At 49.3% G+C, this 17,105-nt stretch overlaps 2 protein-coding genes across 5 annotated transcripts in view; one reads left to right on the top strand and one right to left on the bottom strand.

Annotated features, from left to right (window-relative positions):
- The window catches only part of SLC37A3 (solute carrier family 37 member 3), a 44,134-nt gene extending 43,568 nt beyond the window's left edge, over positions 1-566 (bottom strand). For 2 of the 3 annotated variants that reach the window (XM_084785958.1, XM_084785960.1), the window contains exon 1: positions 461-566. The gene's annotated coding sequence lies outside the window, so the exon portion shown is untranslated. The remainder of the gene's footprint in view (positions 1-460) is intronic. The other variant, XM_084785959.1, reaches the window with a different exon arrangement.
- Positions 567-4,017: 3,451 nt separating this feature from the next.
- On the top strand, positions 4,018-10,031 carry RAB19 (RAB19, member RAS oncogene family). Of its 2 annotated transcripts, none has more exons than XM_084786343.1 (4): positions 4,018-4,287; positions 7,072-7,284; positions 8,277-8,460; positions 8,886-10,031. In XM_084786343.1, exons 2-4 carry the CDS (start codon positions 7,084-7,086, stop codon positions 9,152-9,154), a joined length of 654 nt encoding a protein of 217 aa, XP_084642469.1. In that variant the 5' UTR covers positions 4,018-4,287; positions 7,072-7,083; the 3' UTR covers positions 9,155-10,031. The 2 variants fall into 2 exon arrangements, with proteins under 2 accessions (XP_084642469.1, XP_084642468.1); XM_084786342.1 differs by having other exon boundaries at positions 4,189-4,272.
- Positions 10,032-17,105: the final 7,074 nt, after the last annotated feature.

Raw genomic sequence — 17,105 nt, 5'->3', positions numbered from 1 at the left:
TAGAAAACAAAAACCTAGTTTCTCCACTAAGTCCATTTTCTCTCTCTGACCTCGGTGCATCCTATCCAAAAGCCTCCCACCCTACCTGAAACGTGGCCCTCTTCTTGCTAAAGCAGGAGCCCTCTTCTTGGGCTTCATTTTTCTTCAATTCAAATGTCCCAAGATCCAAGGCCAGAGGGGCGGTGGGCCGTGAGGAACAAGTGCCCCCTACCCAGAGGGTCCGCGCGGGCTGGGACCACCTTCCCTCTCTGGCGTCCTCCTCCCGGAGCACTATGCTCGCAGCCTTAGGACCGCGCAGCGGCGGCACCAGGAGCTTCGGTGGGTCCGGGTGGGGGTCCAGTTGGGGCCAGCGGCCAGCCGCACCCGCGCCGCCACACCCATCAGCTGCCCGCGCCCGAATCCCCGCCGCGCGCCCAGCCCAACCAGGGCCCCAAGCACCCGGGCGCACGCAGTATCGCACCTGAGACCCGCCGAAGTGTCCGCTCCGCTAGATTCCACTGTCCGCCGCCCCCGCCGCCACCTCACCCAGCGCGATGTGGCCAGAGCTTCCGGACGCTCACGTGACCTCGCTACGTGGGGCATGCCGGGAGCTGTAGTCCGCCAGTGCCGCTTCACCTGTGAGCTTCGGCGTCTGCAGGTTGGGTTTAACTGGGCTCCTGTGCAGGAGCCTGGGCAGGAACAGTGGTCAGAAATGTTAGCTGAGGGCTGGAGAGATGGCTCAGTGGTTAAGAGCGCCACCTGCTCTTCCAGAGGTCCTGAGTTCAATTCCCAGCAACCACATGGTGGCTCACAACCATCTATAATGCAATCTGATACCCTCTTCTGCAGATAAAGTACTCATATGCAATAAATAAAATAAATAAATCTTTAAAAAAAAAAAAAAGAAATGTTAGCTGAGAAGAATGAGAGATAAAATTTGAGAAGAGCCGATAGGCTGACTTTTTTTTTCTTTCAAAAAGAAGTCTTATTTTGCTTTAGAGTCTTGTTTAATTAAGTAGTTGTCCATATAGGTAGGAACATTCACCTGTCAGTATTCGCAGCTCTACACCCCGTTGCTATCCCACCAAAATAAATCATACATCTTAAGATCCCCAGCAGCGGGGCTGAAGAGATGATTTTGTGTGTGTGTGTGTGTGTGTGTGTGTGTGTGTGTGTGTGTGTGTGTTTAAATGGGGCTGGTGAGATGGCGCAGCAGTTAAGAGCACTGCCTGCTCTTTCAGCCGACTCAGGTTTGGTTCCCAGCACCCACATTCATAACTCCAATTCCAGACGACCCTACACCCTCTTTTGGCCTCTGCGGGCTCTGCTCACACACAACATACTCACACAGACATATAAAAACATAATAAAAAGTGGAGGAGGAAGAGGAAGAGGAAGGGGAGGAGAAGGAGGAGGAAGATCCCACTGCCACCACCAGGCCTCTTCTTTTCGGGGTATCCAAGACCAGGTAACAAGAATGCTTTCTTGAGCCTGGCGTGGTGGCGCACGCCTTTAATCCCAGCACTCGGGAGGCAGGGGCGGGCGGATTGCTGTGAGTTCCAGGGCAGCCTGGTCTACAAAGTGAGTCCAGGATGGCCAAGGCTACACAGAGAAACTCTGTCTCAAAAAGCCACAAACTAAATAAATAAATAAATAAAAATAAAAAAGAATGCTTTCTTATACTTCCAACATTCAAAACAAGATTACAAAAATCATGATAAACACAAAACATGCAGATAAGCAGGCCCTGCAACTCTTCCTTGTGGTCAAAAATGTTGCTTTCTGGGGCATTCCTGGACCTGGCTCATTTCACAGTTAATCTTATGGCATCGTCAAAGTTGGCCAAACTTCTCTAAACTTGGACACCAACTATTAGTCAAACCTCGCCAAAGGCTTGAAGGGTTCTTCTGGTAAGGGAAACTGAAGCCACGCCAGCAGACCCAGGGTCCCCCAGCAGAGGAGAGCCTGGAGCAAAAAAAGCCTTAGGGCCACCTAAAAGGGGCTCAGCAGCCCCAAACCCCAACACAGAGGCATCAGTTTATTTGTTTGTTTGTTTGTTTGTTTGTTTCAGAGCTTAGGGTACAAAGAAAAATGAAATGAGGGCCTGGAAAGCTGGTTGCTACTTCCAGAGACCTGGATTCAATCCCCAGTTACTACCTACGTGGTGCCTTACAATTTGTTTGTAACTACAGGGGATTTGATGCTCCGACCTCCTCCAGCACCAGGCACGCACATGGCGCACAGATATGTGTGCAAGCAGAACACCTTACACAGTAAAGTAAAATTAAATAGAATAAAAGGAGAGGAAGTCAGACGAGAGAAGGATCCACCCAGCCAGGCTGCCAGGGGAAGGAAGTACCTCAGGTAGAAAGAGACAGATGTGGGCAAAAAGCAAAACCTAGCAGTGGATTTTCAGCTTGTCTGCATTTCAGGCTTTCCGCGTGTCGATTTCAAATGAAGGGGGAAGAGAGATGGAGGTGCGGGCGAGATGGAGGCGCGGGGGAGATGGAGGTGCGGGGGAGATGGAGGTGCAGGGGGAGATGGGGGCGCGGGGGAGATGGGGGCGCGGGGGAGATGGGGGCGCGGGGGAGATGGGGGCGCGGGGGAGATGGGGGCGCGGGGGAGATGGAGGCGCGGGGGAGATGGAGGCGCGGGGGAGATGGAGGCGCGGGGGAGATGGAGGCGCGGGGGAGATGGAGGCGCGGGGGAGATGGAGGCGCGGGGGAGATGGAGGCGCGGGGGAGATGGAGGTGCAGGGGAGATGGAGGTGCAGGGGAGATGGGCCAGCGCTTAAGAGCAATTGCTGTTTTCCTGAAGGACCCGAGTTCAGTCCCAGCACCTACTTCAGGCAGCTCACAAATCTGCCAGTTTGAAGGGATCCTAGGCCTTTCTCTGGTCTCCTCAGGCACCTGACCATGTGGCGCGCACACACACACACACACACACACACACACACACACACACAGAGAGAGACAGACAGACAGACAGACAGACAGACAGAAAGAGACAGAGAGAGAGAGAGAGAGAGAGAGAGAGAGAGAGAGAGAGAGAGAAAGACAGAGAAGAAAGGCATCCAGCAGGCTATTTGGCTGTTTTAACACTTGAGTCTCACCTCTAGTGCTCTCACAGTGTGTAATATGGGCTGGGTCTGAGTCAACTGTTTTTTGTTGCTTTTTTTTTTTAAACAGTAATCATTACCAAAAAGAAGGAAGGAAACACTTACAGCTCCGTCACTGCCACTGCAGGTCTTTATTTCCTGCCCCAGCCCACACATTTGTGGTGGATCTTGACCTATATCTAGTTTCCAAGTTACACAAGTGGCAGTGGCTCTCAAAGCCAGCAGCAGCATCTGACAGTGGCCTTTGTTTTTTCTCACTCTAGGTAGCGTGAGAAACTAACACGCTTTTGAGTTACCTTGCTTAAGAGAGATAGTCCTGAAAGTCATGGTGGGTGGGATCTGGGGTAAGGTGAGTCACAACGTAAAGGTTATTCGAAAGCATCACAGACACAATGCTCTTGAAGGAGGAACAATTGTCTCTTCTTTCAGAAATGCCGGGAATTGAACTCAAGTCCTCTGGAAGAGCAACAAATGTTTTTTATCCACTGAGCCACCTCTCCGGATTGAAAATCTAGTTTGGTTGGTTGGTTGGTTGGTTGGTTGGTTGGTTGGGTTTTTCGAGACAGGGTTTCTCTGTGTGGCCTTGGCTGTCCTAGACTTGCTCTGTAGACCAGGCTGGCCTTGAACTCACAGCAATCTGCCTGCCTCTGCCTCCCAAGTGCTGGGATTAAAGGCCACGGCCCAGCCCGGCTTGTTGGCTTGTTTTACTTTTAAAAAGTTGCTTCAGCACCCCTTTCCTTCAGTGACTTCTCAAAACAAGTCACTCAAGACCCAGATCAGTATGCTTCTTTGGGTGGATGTCGTCTCAGTTAACAGCCTCTCAGGCCAGCCAAACAAGCTTATCAGGCAAGATGTAGGATGAAGGATGCAGAGCCAAACAGTTGTCAGTTGAGTGAAAGGTCGGTCCTCCCTGGGCTTTCTCCTGGTCCGATGAATTCCGGCAGGAAAGCTCGTCGTGTGTGCTGTGCCCTGTCCCAGCCAGCAGCTCACCTGGGGCTTCAGGCTCCTTGCAGGTAGGAGGTCTTGTTTTCCTTTCACTTTCTCGGGCCACCGAACCTGACGCCCGGGGGCCGGAACTACAGTTCCCACCGCGCAGCAAGGCAGGAGGAAGAAGGGCACTGAGGGCTGCAGAGGAAACCAGGAGAAAAAGCAAACACTGCCTGCCCGCCAGCGAGGTGAGGGAGGGACAGGTGAGCAACAGGTGAACCTGCGGGGGTGGGGGATGTGGGATGGTGTTGTCTGGGAGGACGCTGCCGCTTTCTCCTGGCAGGGCTTATATGCGAGCTTTAAGGGGACTTTTTGTGTGGAGCCCCAGGGACTTTGAGGGGAATGAGAATAGGGACTTTGAAACATGGTTTCAGCTCAAGTTACAGTGATAAGATACCGGAAGTAGAATGGCTTTCTTCAGTTGAAAAGACGTGGAAGGGGGGGGAAAAAGTGGTTTGACTGTGTCTCTTGTCTGCTGGATCACTTGCCATGTGATTTCAGGGGCATCCAAACAGGGTTACTAGACCATTCCTTGCCTCTTTAAAGCCCTTGGTTTCTATCTGCAGACTGGATGCTTGTGTGCATTTTTATTTGTCTGTCAATACAGGCAGGGGCTTTTCTATGTCATCAGAGAAAACCAAAGAGTAAGTCAGTGGGGGGAATGAGGGTGTCACAAGCAGGAGAAGCTTACTGAACCTCAAATTCAATCATCATAGGGGGTGTTTTGGTCTCCTTTGATATTGGCTGCTTTAAATACCTGCCCAGTTGTCGTGAGGACTAAGAAACCAACCCGTTGTTACAGAGCAAGGGGAGCACTGAGACTGGGAGTAGTGCTGCCCCTGGGCACAACTGTATCCAAGAGAAAACGGAGTTCCTTGAGATGGAAGCTAGTTAGGCACAGGTGAAAACTGAAACAGAGATGCCACAAGTGGATGTAGTTTCAGGTGACTGCCATCTCTCAGATCTCCTCGGGTTCACCTGGGAACCCTGCGTGTGTATCTGTTGTTGTTTTGATTTTTATTTATGTGTGTGTTCGTGTATGCACACCTCATGTCGCAGCCAGGGGTCAACTTCGAGTGTGAGGATCGGCTGCCATCCACCTTGGTTTTTGAACAGGGACCTATCTATCATTTGCCTGGAGTTCACTGGGGGCTGGGCTCGCTGACCGATGAACCCCAGGGGTCCTTGTGTAGTCACCTCTCCAGAGATAGGGTTAGCACCACGAGCCACTGTTTGGCTTCTTAATTTTTTTTTTATGTAAACACACATAAAATAAAAATGAATGCTTTCTTAATGTATTTATTTTTATCTTGTGTATATGGGTGTTTTGTCTGCATATATGTCTGCGCTCTGTGTGCGTGCAGTACCCAGAGAGGCCAGAACACAGCATTGGATTCCCTAGAACTGGGGTTACAGATAGTTGTGAGCTGACATGTGGGTACTAGGAACCAAACCTATGTCTTCTGAAAGAGCAGTTAATGCTCTTAACTACTGAGTCATCACTCCCACCCCTAAGTTTCACTCTATAGCCTTAGCTATCCTGGAGTTTGCTAGGTAGGCAAGGCTAGCCTTGAACTCACAGAGATCTGCTTCTTGAGTGCTGAGATTAAAAGTGTGTGTCACCACACTTTGTCCTGCCATATCATTCTTTTTATTTGTTTGTCTTATAATTTATTTCATTTTATTTTATGTGCAATGGTGCGGGGCGGGGGGGGTGTCAGATTCCTTGGAACTGGAATTGCAGGCAGTTGTGAGCTGCCGTATGGGTGCTGGGAATTGAACCTGGGTCCTTTGGAGGAGGAGACAGTGCTCTTAACCATCGAGCCATCTCTCCAACCCCCTGCCATGTCATTCTAACTATAGTTTTAAATTTGAATATCCTCAAAATTTTAATTCACTGGTTGATAAAAATGAAGTGCTATTCAGAATAAAAAGCCCACATGGGGGCTGGAGAGATGGCTCAGTGGTTAAGAGTGTCGCCTGCTCTCCTGTCGTCCTGAGTTCAATTCCCAACAACCATCTGTAATGTGATCTGATGCCCTCTTCTGGCCTGCAGGTATACATGCAGGCAGAACACTGTATACATAATAAATAAATCTTAAAACACACACATACACACACATACACACACACACACACACACGAAATGGTTCTGAAGCTAAAAGTACCTGAGTTCAATTTCCAACATCCACTTAAAGCTTTTTTTTGGGGGGGCGGGGCGTTGGGGGTTGAGACAGGGTTTCTCTGTGTAGCCTTGGCTGTCCTGGACTCTCTTTTGTAGACCACGCTGGCCTCAAACTCACAGAGATCCGCCTGCCTCTGCCTCCAAGTGCTGGGATTAAAGGTGTGCGCCACCATCGCCCACCTCCACTTTAAACTCTTCACAGCCTGTCACTCCAGTCCCAGGGTACCCGATCCTTCTAGCCTCTTTGGGCATTGTACTCATAGACATATGAATCTTTCTTAAGATGCCTTCCCGGAGGCAGAGGCAGGCGGATCTCTGTGAGTTCGAGGCCAGCCTGGTCTACAAAGTGAGTCCAGGACAGCCAAGGCCACACAGAGAAACCCTGTCTCGAAAATCCAAAAAGAAAAAAAAAAAAAAAAAAAGATGCCTTCCCGGGCAAACCTTGTCAGTTGTCATGGGTTGACTGGGCATCCAGTCTTCTAGTGGCTGGGGCACGTCTTCCTCCACCTGACCAATGCCTAGCTGGGGACTTACTCTAGCATACTGCCACGACCCTGCTCTTTGAATACCTCATGTTCAGGACTGAGATTTCCTCAGTTCTCTCATCAAAGAATGGCCTTATCGGCATGAGGGCTTTCCCAAAGCTGCGTCCACACATACCGAGGGCATCTGTAAGAATGTTTGCCCTGTGGAAGCCATGACTACCCCAGCTTGTCTTCTATTGGATCCTATGTCCTGGAGCCTGGTAGGTGCTCACTAGAGAAAAACTGGATGCCGTCTTTCCTCCCTGGGTCTGTTCTAGGAAGCCAGAGCCATGCAGTTCTCCAGCTCAGCCAGACTAGCAGATGAGAACGTGGACTATTTGTTCAAGGTCATCCTCATCGGGGATTCCAACGTGGGGAAGACGTGTGTGGTACAACACTTCAAATCTGGCGTCTACAGTGAGTCACAGCAAAACACCATTGGGGTGGACTTCACAGTGCGCTCCCTTGAGATAGACGGCAAGAAAGTGAAGGTGAGAGGGGCACCAGGGGTAGCACCTTTTGTTTTTTTCAGTTAGCCAGAGTCCCCATTTTAAATAAACACAGGAGCCTTAAAGAAGACACTGCTAATCTACCTAATGGTCATAATTACCACAGACCAAAAAAGGAATGACAAACTGGAAATTTTTGCTATAAGAAGAGCTAAGGGTCTTTTTTGTTTTGTTTTGTTTTGGTTTTGGGTTTTTTTTTGGTCTTTTGGAGATGGGGTTTCTCTGTGTAGCCTTGGCTGTCCTGGACTCATCGTGTAGACCACCAGGCTGGCCTCGAACTCACAGAGATCCACCTGCCTCTGCCTCCGGAGTGCTGGGATTAAAGGTGCGCACTACCATACCTGACTGTTCTTTTTTTTAATGATTTATTTATTTATCGTGTATACAGTGTTTTTGCCTGTATATACTCCTGAACACCAGAAGAGGGCATCAGATCTCATTATAGATGGTTGTGAGCAACCATGCAGTTGCAGGGAATTGAACTCAGGATCTTTGGACAAGCAGCCAGTGCTCTTAACCTCTGAGCCATCTCTCCAGCCCTTGTTTGTTTTTCCTGAGACAGGGTTTCTCTGTGTAGCCTTGGTTGTCCTGGACTCGCTTTGTAGACCAGGCTGGCCTCAAACTCACAGAGATCCATCTGTCTCTGCCTCCCAAGTGCTGGGATTAAAGGCATGCGCCACCACATCCAGCTCCCTTGTTTGTTCTTTTACAAAGTATATTATATTATGTATTTGCTGTGTGTGCCTGTGGCAGTGCTAGCACGCCTGCCATGGTGTGTATATAAAAGGACAACCTGCCAGAGATGGCTCTTTCCCTTCACCATATGGGTCCCAGGGATTGAACTGGGATCATCAGGCTTGGCAGCCTTTACCCACTGAGACATCTTGTCAGCCCACAGGAAACTATTTGTAAGATTACTTAAATGGAGGAATGTCCATCTTGCTAGAAGCCCTGTCACCTCTTCTGCCCTGTAGATGCAGGTGTGGGACACTGCGGGCCAGGAGCGCTTCCGTACCATCACCCAAAGCTACTACCGAAGTGCCCATGCAGCCATCATCGCCTATGACCTCACACGACGGTCCACGTTCGAGTCTGTCCCTCACTGGATTCACGAGATAGAAAAATATGGAGCAGCTAACTTGGTCATCATGCTGATCGGTAGGGTGTTTCTTGACCCAACTCTGCGAATGCTCAGTAAGCTTTCCTAAGTAGTGGACCATGAGATCCTAAAAGTCTTGAGAGTGCAGTCACGTATTTCCTGGTCTCTGGATGATGAGGCAGGAAAGTGGAGAGTTCAAGGCTAGCATGAGTAAGAGAGTGCAACAAGCAACGCCTATAATCCTAGCACTCAGGGAGGCAGAGACAGGCAGATGTCTGTGAGTTCAAGGTCAGCCTGGTCTACAAAGCAAGTCCAAGACAGCCAAGGCTACACAGAGAAATCCTGTCTCAAAAACAAACAAACAAACAAACAAAAAACCAAAAATATAACTAAATAAAAGTACAAAAGACAGAAGGAAGGGGGGGGTGGAGAAAACAGGCTCTGTAACTCTGTTATGTCACATTTGCACATCTTTCACCTGCAGGAAACAAATCAGACTTGTGGGAGAAGCGCCACGTCCTGTTTGAGGATGCCTGCACACTGGCAGAGAAGTATGGCCTCCTGGCTGTCTTGGAGACATCTGCCAAAGAATCCAGAAACATCGATGAAGTCTTTGTCCTCATGGCGAAGGAGTTAATTGCCCGCAACAGCCTGCACCTGTACGGGGAGAGTGCCCAGCAAGGTGTCTCCCAGGATTCCAGCCCAGTTCTTGTAGCTCAGGGCCCCAGCAGGAACACCCACTGTACTTGTTGAGCATGTGTGGGAAGCCAGCACAGATGCCGGAGGATCGAGACCCGTGTCTCCCGGTGGCATTGCCAGCCGAGCCTTAATCCTGGACTACGTGGGCAGCACTGAGGAAAGGGGCACCTCCATCCTTACAACAAGAGTCCTAGGGAAATGAGGACTCCAGGCCCTGGGGGAGTGTTAGGATGGATCCCCCCCCTCCCAATTCTGGTCTCTGTCTCCCCAACATCCCCATTGTTTTATAGGAGTTTGCTTCTCTGTTGTACAAAAACAGCCCTGAAGGGGAGAGCAGGAATAGGCAGAGGGTATTTGGAACATTCTGGATTAGGGAGGAGCCCAGGCACCGGTGGGGGAAGGCCTGTAGTGAAAAGCTAGACTGCTTCCTGACAGTCACAGCCAGGTCTTCTGGAGGAGCAGCAATGCCTTCATGGAAAAGATGCCTACCGTGCGTTCCTAAACCATCCAATTATCTACTATTCAGAAGTCAGATCTGCAAAGACATTAAATTGTCCTATAGATTATTAGCAAACCAGTGTTGTGTCACCTCCTATCAGATGTGCCTGAAGAGCAGCTGTAGTGGAGTAGCCCGCACTTTCAGGAAGACAAATAGAGGTTTAAGGGGGATGCTCAGTAGCAGGGCAGTTGGCAAGCATGTATAATGTCGTAGGTTTAATCCCCGGCACTGCAAAGATATGTAAATGAAAAAATACTGATATAAACGGAAAGGAGGCTAAGCATGGTGGCATTCGACTGTGATGACCCCACCCCTGGGAAATAGAGACCAGAGGTCAGGGGAGGTTGAAGGTCATCCTGGCTACATCCTGAATTTGAGGCCAGCCTCTGTCTGAATGAGGCTCTGTCTTATAATATCTTATTTAACAGAGTAGGACTTGGTGGTACAGACCTGTAATTTCATCTACTCAAGAGACCGAGGCAGGAGGATCAACATTTCGGACCAGGGCTGAAAATATGGCTCAGTAATCAGCAGGTACTGCTCTTGCGGAGGAACTAATTTGGTTCCTGGCATCCATTTTGGGCCACTAACAGCACCCTGTAATTCTAGCTCCCAGAGATCTGATGGTCTCCTCTAGATTTCACAAGAACATGCACTCACACCACACACAGAGTACACACTCAACACACACACAGTACACACTCACACTCACCCACCCACACACCTAACTCTTTACCAAGCTCAAGATGTGCCTTGACTACAAAGCAAGTTCAAGGCAGGCCTGCAAAACTTATCAAGACTCTTAACTCAATACAAATGGCTGGCCAGGAGGCAGTGGCATACGTCTTTAATCCCAGCACTTGGAAGCCAGAGGCGCGCAGATCACCAAGTTCGAGGCCAGCCTGGTCTACAAATAAGTCCAGGACAGCCAAGGCTACACAGAGAAACCCTGTCTCAAAGGAAAAGAAAAAAGGCAGGGAATATCCAGTGGCTGGGTGCTTTCCCAGCATGTTCAGGTCCTGGGTTCAATCCCCAATACCAGAACCAAACCAAACAAAAAAAACCTTCCAAAACGTAAAGGAGACAACTAAGAGGTAGCATTAGGGTTGCACCCAGCATGGAAGGGATCCTGTAGCTTCGGGAGTCTAAGCCGCAGAAGGTAGCAGGCACCTGCTCACAGGCACTGGAGGGTAAAGGTCAAAGCCTGCCCCTCTGTGACTGACAGAAGTTGGGTGAAACCAATGGGGAGTCAGCAGGCCTCCAGTTTCCCAGCTCCAGAACAGGGGCGAAGCTGAAGTCTCTCCCTGCCCACTCACACGCCATGGGTGGCTTTGCTTCCTCCTTTTCCCTGCTGTTTTAGCACCTCAGCTGTATTAAGGCCTAAGGGGAGACCAGGGTGTGCTCTCTCCAAAACCATCCTTGTGGAAGCCAGTCCTTCAGGCCATCACTGCCCATCCCTCCCTTACCCCAATGTCTCTAAGGCCAGCCTTATAGTGACTGTCCTCCTGTTTCTCCTAAGGGCATTAGGTGGGAGCAGGAATTTGACATTAGCCAACAGGTGGAGACATGAGGGAACTTAAATCCTGATCTTCACAATGGATCCACAAATGAATCTACCATGGCAGGTCAGCCAGGCGTAGTGGCGCATGCCTTTAATCCCGCACTTTGGAGGCAGAGGCAAGTAGATCGATGTGAGTTCGAGGCCAGTCTGGTCTACAAAAAGAGTCCAGGACAGCCAAGGCTACACAGGAAAACCTCGAAACCCCCCCCCCCCAAAAAAAAAAAGGAATGGATGAGTTTGTCTGTCCAGCTCTTGCCTGCATAAACAGGAGGCATTTTACCCCGTCTCTCTCACTCAAGCTTTTATATAATGTTTGTATGTGTATGTGTGTGTGTGTGTGTGTGTGTGTGTGTGTGTGTGTGTGTGTGTATGTATCATGTGTGCTTTGGTAGGTGCATAGAGTCTCTTCTCTCTTACTGGTGGGTGCCAGAGATTGAACTCAGATTTTACCCAGCCTGGTGGCAAGTGACATTACACATTGAGCAGCAGTCCTGAGGGTCCACCCACAGTCTTCCTAAAACACAGGTCACTAGAAGCTTTCCCTCAGATTCTGGGTATTCATCTCTTTTCACTCCCGGAGAAAGTGCCTGAGGAGATCACATTATAAGAAATTAAAAAAAAAAAAAGTTATTTGGGCTCAGGCTCAGATTTCAGCCTTTGTATGTAAGGGGGGGGGGTATGGGGAGCCACAGCTCATCACAGCAGGAGGGAGGCTGTGAAACAATGGAAGGAAGCCTTAGAGTCCCATGCCACACCCCCTAAAGGATCCCATTCCTTCTATCAGCCAGCACTGTCACACTGAGGCTTGATCCTTTAACAAGGAGCCTTCAGTTGGTTCTCTCACAGAGAGCTGGAACAAAAAGAGCAAATTTGGTCCCTCCCCCTTACTCTGTCTCTCTGACTCACCACTTGATCTCTCCCTCTCAAACAAATGTCTGGCACTATGATGCTATGTAGCAAACAGGCCTCTCAGCAAGCCTTTTAACCACCCCAGCAGCATTATGCCTTTTAACCCACTTGGTAACTTTGCTAAGTTATCAAGCCTCAGGTATTTCATTATAGTAACGTAGATGGACTACTGCAGCAAGCTGCCAACTGTCAGGTGCAAAGGCTGGATGACAGGTGCTAACCATCCTGGACAAGGCCATGACTTCCGAATGCTGGGCACCTGCTGTGGCATGAGGGCAGGTGACTCCTCTCCTACACATGTCTCCTGTGTAGGAGATGCTTGATATGCATCCTTCATTTCCAGAACTGTCATCCAAGAGATGAACTATTCAGCAGGACTTGGTGGCTCATGCCTGTAATCCCCTTACTACAAATGTCTGAAAGCACCAGATTTAAAAAACAAAACAACAGCCCCGCCCCCTCAAAAAAAGGAAGGGGATGGTGGTGGATGGGAGACTATGGCTTGGTGGTAGAGCTCTTTGCCTAGCATGCAGGCTGGCCTGGTCTACAGAGTGAGTTCCAGGACAGTCAAGGCTACATGGAGAAACTCTGTCTCAAAACACCTAAAATCATTTTTCTGTATAACAGGTTTCGCTATGTAACAGCCTGGGCTTAGCTGTTGTGGACTTGCTTTGTAGAGCAGGCTGGCCTTGAACTCAGAGAGATCTGACTGACTCTGCCTCCGAGTGCTGGGATTAAAGGCGTACGCCACCACTGCACCCAACCCCTGGCCTGACTAGGCAAAGTTACATCCCTAGCAAAAAGCAAAGAGCTACGACAATGACTGAGCAGTAAGTGATCCTAACTGTTGAGCCACAAATGTCCATACTCCAATTCCAAAGGATCTGACACCATCCTCTGACCTCTGAGGGCACCCGTACATTCCTGTAGGCATATACTCAAACACACATATAAATCAAATTAAATTACGATTTTGAGATAGGGTCTCACTTGGTTGCTAGACTGGTTCCATCAAACTCCCGAAGTTGACAGACATGGTTGCTCTTAATCCCAGCACGTGGGAAGGCAGGGGTAGAGGCAGAAGGATCTCTGTGAGTTCGAGGCCAGTCTGGTTTACAGAGTGAGTTCTAGGATAGCCAGGGCTACATAGAGAGACCTTGTCTCAAAAAGCCAAAACCCACCCACCCACCCACCCACCCACCCAACCAAAAGCCCGAGTTCAAGGAATACCCCTACCTCAGACTCCTGAGTAGCGAGACCTTCAGATATATGCTGTGCTGACTCACTTAGATATGTGTTTATAAATAACTAGCTTCATAGCCAAATGAACAAGAACACCGGCAATCTAGGAGTTAAAAATAAAGGTAAAACCAAATGTTAAAAGCCCAAGCTCTACCCTCTGTTGCCCTAAGGCTGGGGGTTGGGGGGGGCGTAAATGACCTGTTCGCCTGGGGAAACCAAGGCTTTAAGGTTCAGCACCCACAGGGAGACAGGAGAGGTCACAAACTCTTTCCTCACAAAGAACTTCAGACCACTCAGCAACCTGAGGAAGACAAATGTGTATGTCTAAAATAATTACAGGCCAGAGAGATTGGTCAAACGGTTAGAGGCTGCCTGGGCTGACAACCTGAGTGTGAACCTGAGTGTGATCCATAGGACTCACAAAGCAGCAAGGGACAACCAACTCCTATTGCACAATGGCATGCACACACACATACACCCAATGGCATGTACACACACACACACACACACACACACACACACACACTGCATCCCCAAGGAAGCGCTGGGCATACAGCTTAGTTGACAGAGCACTTGCTTCCGCACAAACTCTGGACTTCAACCACTAGTTCCAGATGTGGCAGGTGGTACACACCCATAATCCTAGCACTTGGAAAATAAAAGCAGGACAACTCAAAGCACGAGGTTATTCCCAGCGACATGGCAAGTCAGAGGGACAGACTGGAACAGGAGACCCTGCATCAACCAACCAAACTATTAAAAGCTAAGGCAATCCCAGCACTTGCTCTTGAGTATCTGTGGGAGGACAGATCACGAGTTCAAGGCCAGCCTGACTACACAACGAAACCCCGCTTCTAAGGACAAATGCCAGTGGCATTTGCTTTGTTTGTTTGCTTGAGGCAGGGTCTTACTATGTAGCCCTGGCTGTCCTGAAACTCAGTCGGCAGACCAGTCTGCACTTGAATTCAGAGATCCTCTTCCGGCCTGCTGGGACTAAAGATGTGCAACACCTTGCCCAGCAGCACTCAGCACCAGGAGGCAGAGGCAGGAACATCTATGTGAGGTCAAGGCCAGCCTGGTCTACACAATAAATTTCAAGATAGCCAGGGATACACAGAGAGGCTCTGTCTCGAAAAGCCAAAACCAAACAAACAACAAAAAACATCAAACAAACCAATCTGCACCTTTAGGGGAAGTACTCACTGTTGGGTGACTGGACAGCAGCCCTGTGGACGAATGCTGGCCAGTTCTTGTTTTACAGTTCCCACCAGCACTCTGAAGTTGTCAACTTCTATGATTATCCACTTTGGGGAATGGTCTGGTCCCTAATGTTGGAAGAATCCACTCAAATACTGCTACCTCTTATTAGGCAGTCTAGGGTACTGTTGAAACTCTCAAGCCGACTTGAAGGGAACCCAGGAGACAAATAGACAGAACTGGAGGGATCTTGTGGATTTTATGAACAGTCTTGCCTGGTAAAAAGTGAGGCAGGTGTTACTAAAGCTTGGCAGGTTCCCAACTGGTCTGTAAACTCCTTCCCAGTGGACTTGGCGGCAGACATGGCGCTGGGCAGGCTGGGTAGACTAGAACTACCACCATCTTCACACATCCCCCAATATTGTATAGCTGGCAAGCGGGGAGTTATATGAAAGCAAGATCCCAAAGGGGCATTTGGGAAAGATAAAGATATAAAATGTTTCATTCAATATTTATATTTGTCTCAGGGTGTGAAATGCACGAGGAAATCCTTGTTAATATTTCATTGCTCATAAATTGTCCCTGAGGAGGCTGTGGCAAGCAGTTTCCAGCTTCCTCATGGTGGCCAGCAGAGCCAATGAGGAGGCGCATCAGTAATGGTGGTGGCCAGCGGAGAGGGAGACGCAGCAGTGCTGGCCTTGACTTGTGACTAGCCAGTCTAAATACCACCTAATTCGGCTGGTGGGCCGCCGAAGACCTTATAGTAATGTGCCAATCAGTCAACAAAGCTGTCTGCAAGGATAAAAGTGAAGAAAATGCAGTGGAGAGTGAACCTAGCCCTTCATGGGCCAGGGCATGAAGCAGTTCCAAGAGGCAACATTTGAGCTGGTGAGATGGTGTAGCCACCGAGCCTGCCGACCTGAAATTAGCCAACCGGGTGCGCGCGCGCACACACACACACACACACACACACACACACACACACACACTAAAAAATTTAAATGTGGCCGGGCGTGGTGGCGCACACCTTTAATCCCAGCACTCAGGAGGCAGAGGCAGGTGGATCGCTGTGAGTTCGAAGTCAGCCTGGTCTACAAAGGGAGTCCAGGACAGCCAAGGCTACACAGAGAAACCCTGTCTCAAAAAACCAAAAATAAATAAATAAATAAATAAAATTTAAATGTGGTCCAGTAAGTCAGCATTTACATGGAAGAACTATGACATGGCTGGAGCAGATCTCCCATGGCTCTATTTTTCCCCCTTATGTACAGCTTGTAGAGACTTTATTAACAGGAGAAATTGTCTTTGATCCCAGAAAGGCCCGTTATATGTAGTCTGTAATGGGAGATGTACCAAAGCACCCGCAATCTGGGAAACCCAATCATAAAGCTGAAGACAACTTCTTGTGAGCCAGGCATGGTGGCGCACGCCTTTAGTCCCAGCACTCGGGAGGCAGAGGCAGGCAGATCGCTGTGAGTTCGAGGCCAGCCTGGTCTACAAAGTGAGTTCCAGGACAGCCAAGGCTACACAGAGAAACCCCATCTCAAACAACAACAACAATCCAAAGACAGAGAGAGGCGGGGAAGAGAGTGTACCATAACACAACCCTAGATGGTCTACAGACATTTGATGCCTGATTTCTCACAGCAGGTGGGACACCACACTGACTTCGGCCCAAGTCTGTTTAGCATCTGTGCAGACCCCAGAACCTGCCGTGTGTATCAATGTTTTGCCTGCATGTATGTCTTGTGTGTACCTGGGGCCCCAGGTCAGAAGAAAGGTGTCAGTTCCCTAGGAACTAGAGTTAGGGATGATTACAAGCCACCAAGATAGTGACTGGAGTTGAACCCGGGTCCTTTTTTTTTTTTTTTTTTTAATTTTTGAGAAAAACAAGGTCTCATTCTGTAGGCCCAGCTAGCGTTTTTACTCATGGATACCTACCTGCCTCTGTCTCCCAAGTACTGGGATTAAGGCATGTGCCACACGCCTGGTTTTGGACAGGTTCTTGTATAGCTCAGGGTCTCTCACAGAACCTGGAGCTGACCAGCTCGGCTAAAAGCTCCAGGAATCCTGTCTCCTTCCCTCAGTGCTAGGACAAGTGCACACCTGGCTAGCTTGCAAGGCCAACACTTAAGCAACTAAAACATCTCCCTTAGCCTCTGATTTTTAAATATGAAAAGCCTTTCTCTGTCCAGGCGAGGCAGCACTAACCTTTAATCCCAGCACTAAGGATGGAGGCAGGCAGCTCTATGAGTCTGGAGCCAGGTTGGTCTACGTAGGTCCAGGACAGCCAGAGCTCCACGGGAGACCCTGCCTCAAGCAAATCCTTCTCTTTTTCCTGTGACAGTTAACTTCTTTAAGCAGGTAAATGCAACACAAGACATGGTGACAATGACAAAGCAACTCGGCAGCTGCCCCACCTGAGTTTCTTTCCCTTGCCCCATACACATCCCTCAATCGGGCATCCTTTCTTCATAGTGGCTGAGGCTGGAGGTATAACCACTCTTCACAAAACCGACTGCCGTGGAAACGGGGAGATGAAATCGCAGAAGGCTCCTGAATGCTTTGTCTTCACATATACGTGTACGGCGCGCATA

The sequence above is a fragment of the Acomys minous genome (assembly GCF_964271855.1).
Source record: "Acomys minous genome assembly, chromosome: 6".
NCBI classification, from domain to species: Eukaryota; Metazoa; Chordata; class Mammalia; order Rodentia; family Muridae; genus Acomys; species Acomys minous.
Note: the sequence above shows the minus strand (reverse complement) of the source record. Positions and strands in the feature narration are given on the sequence as shown.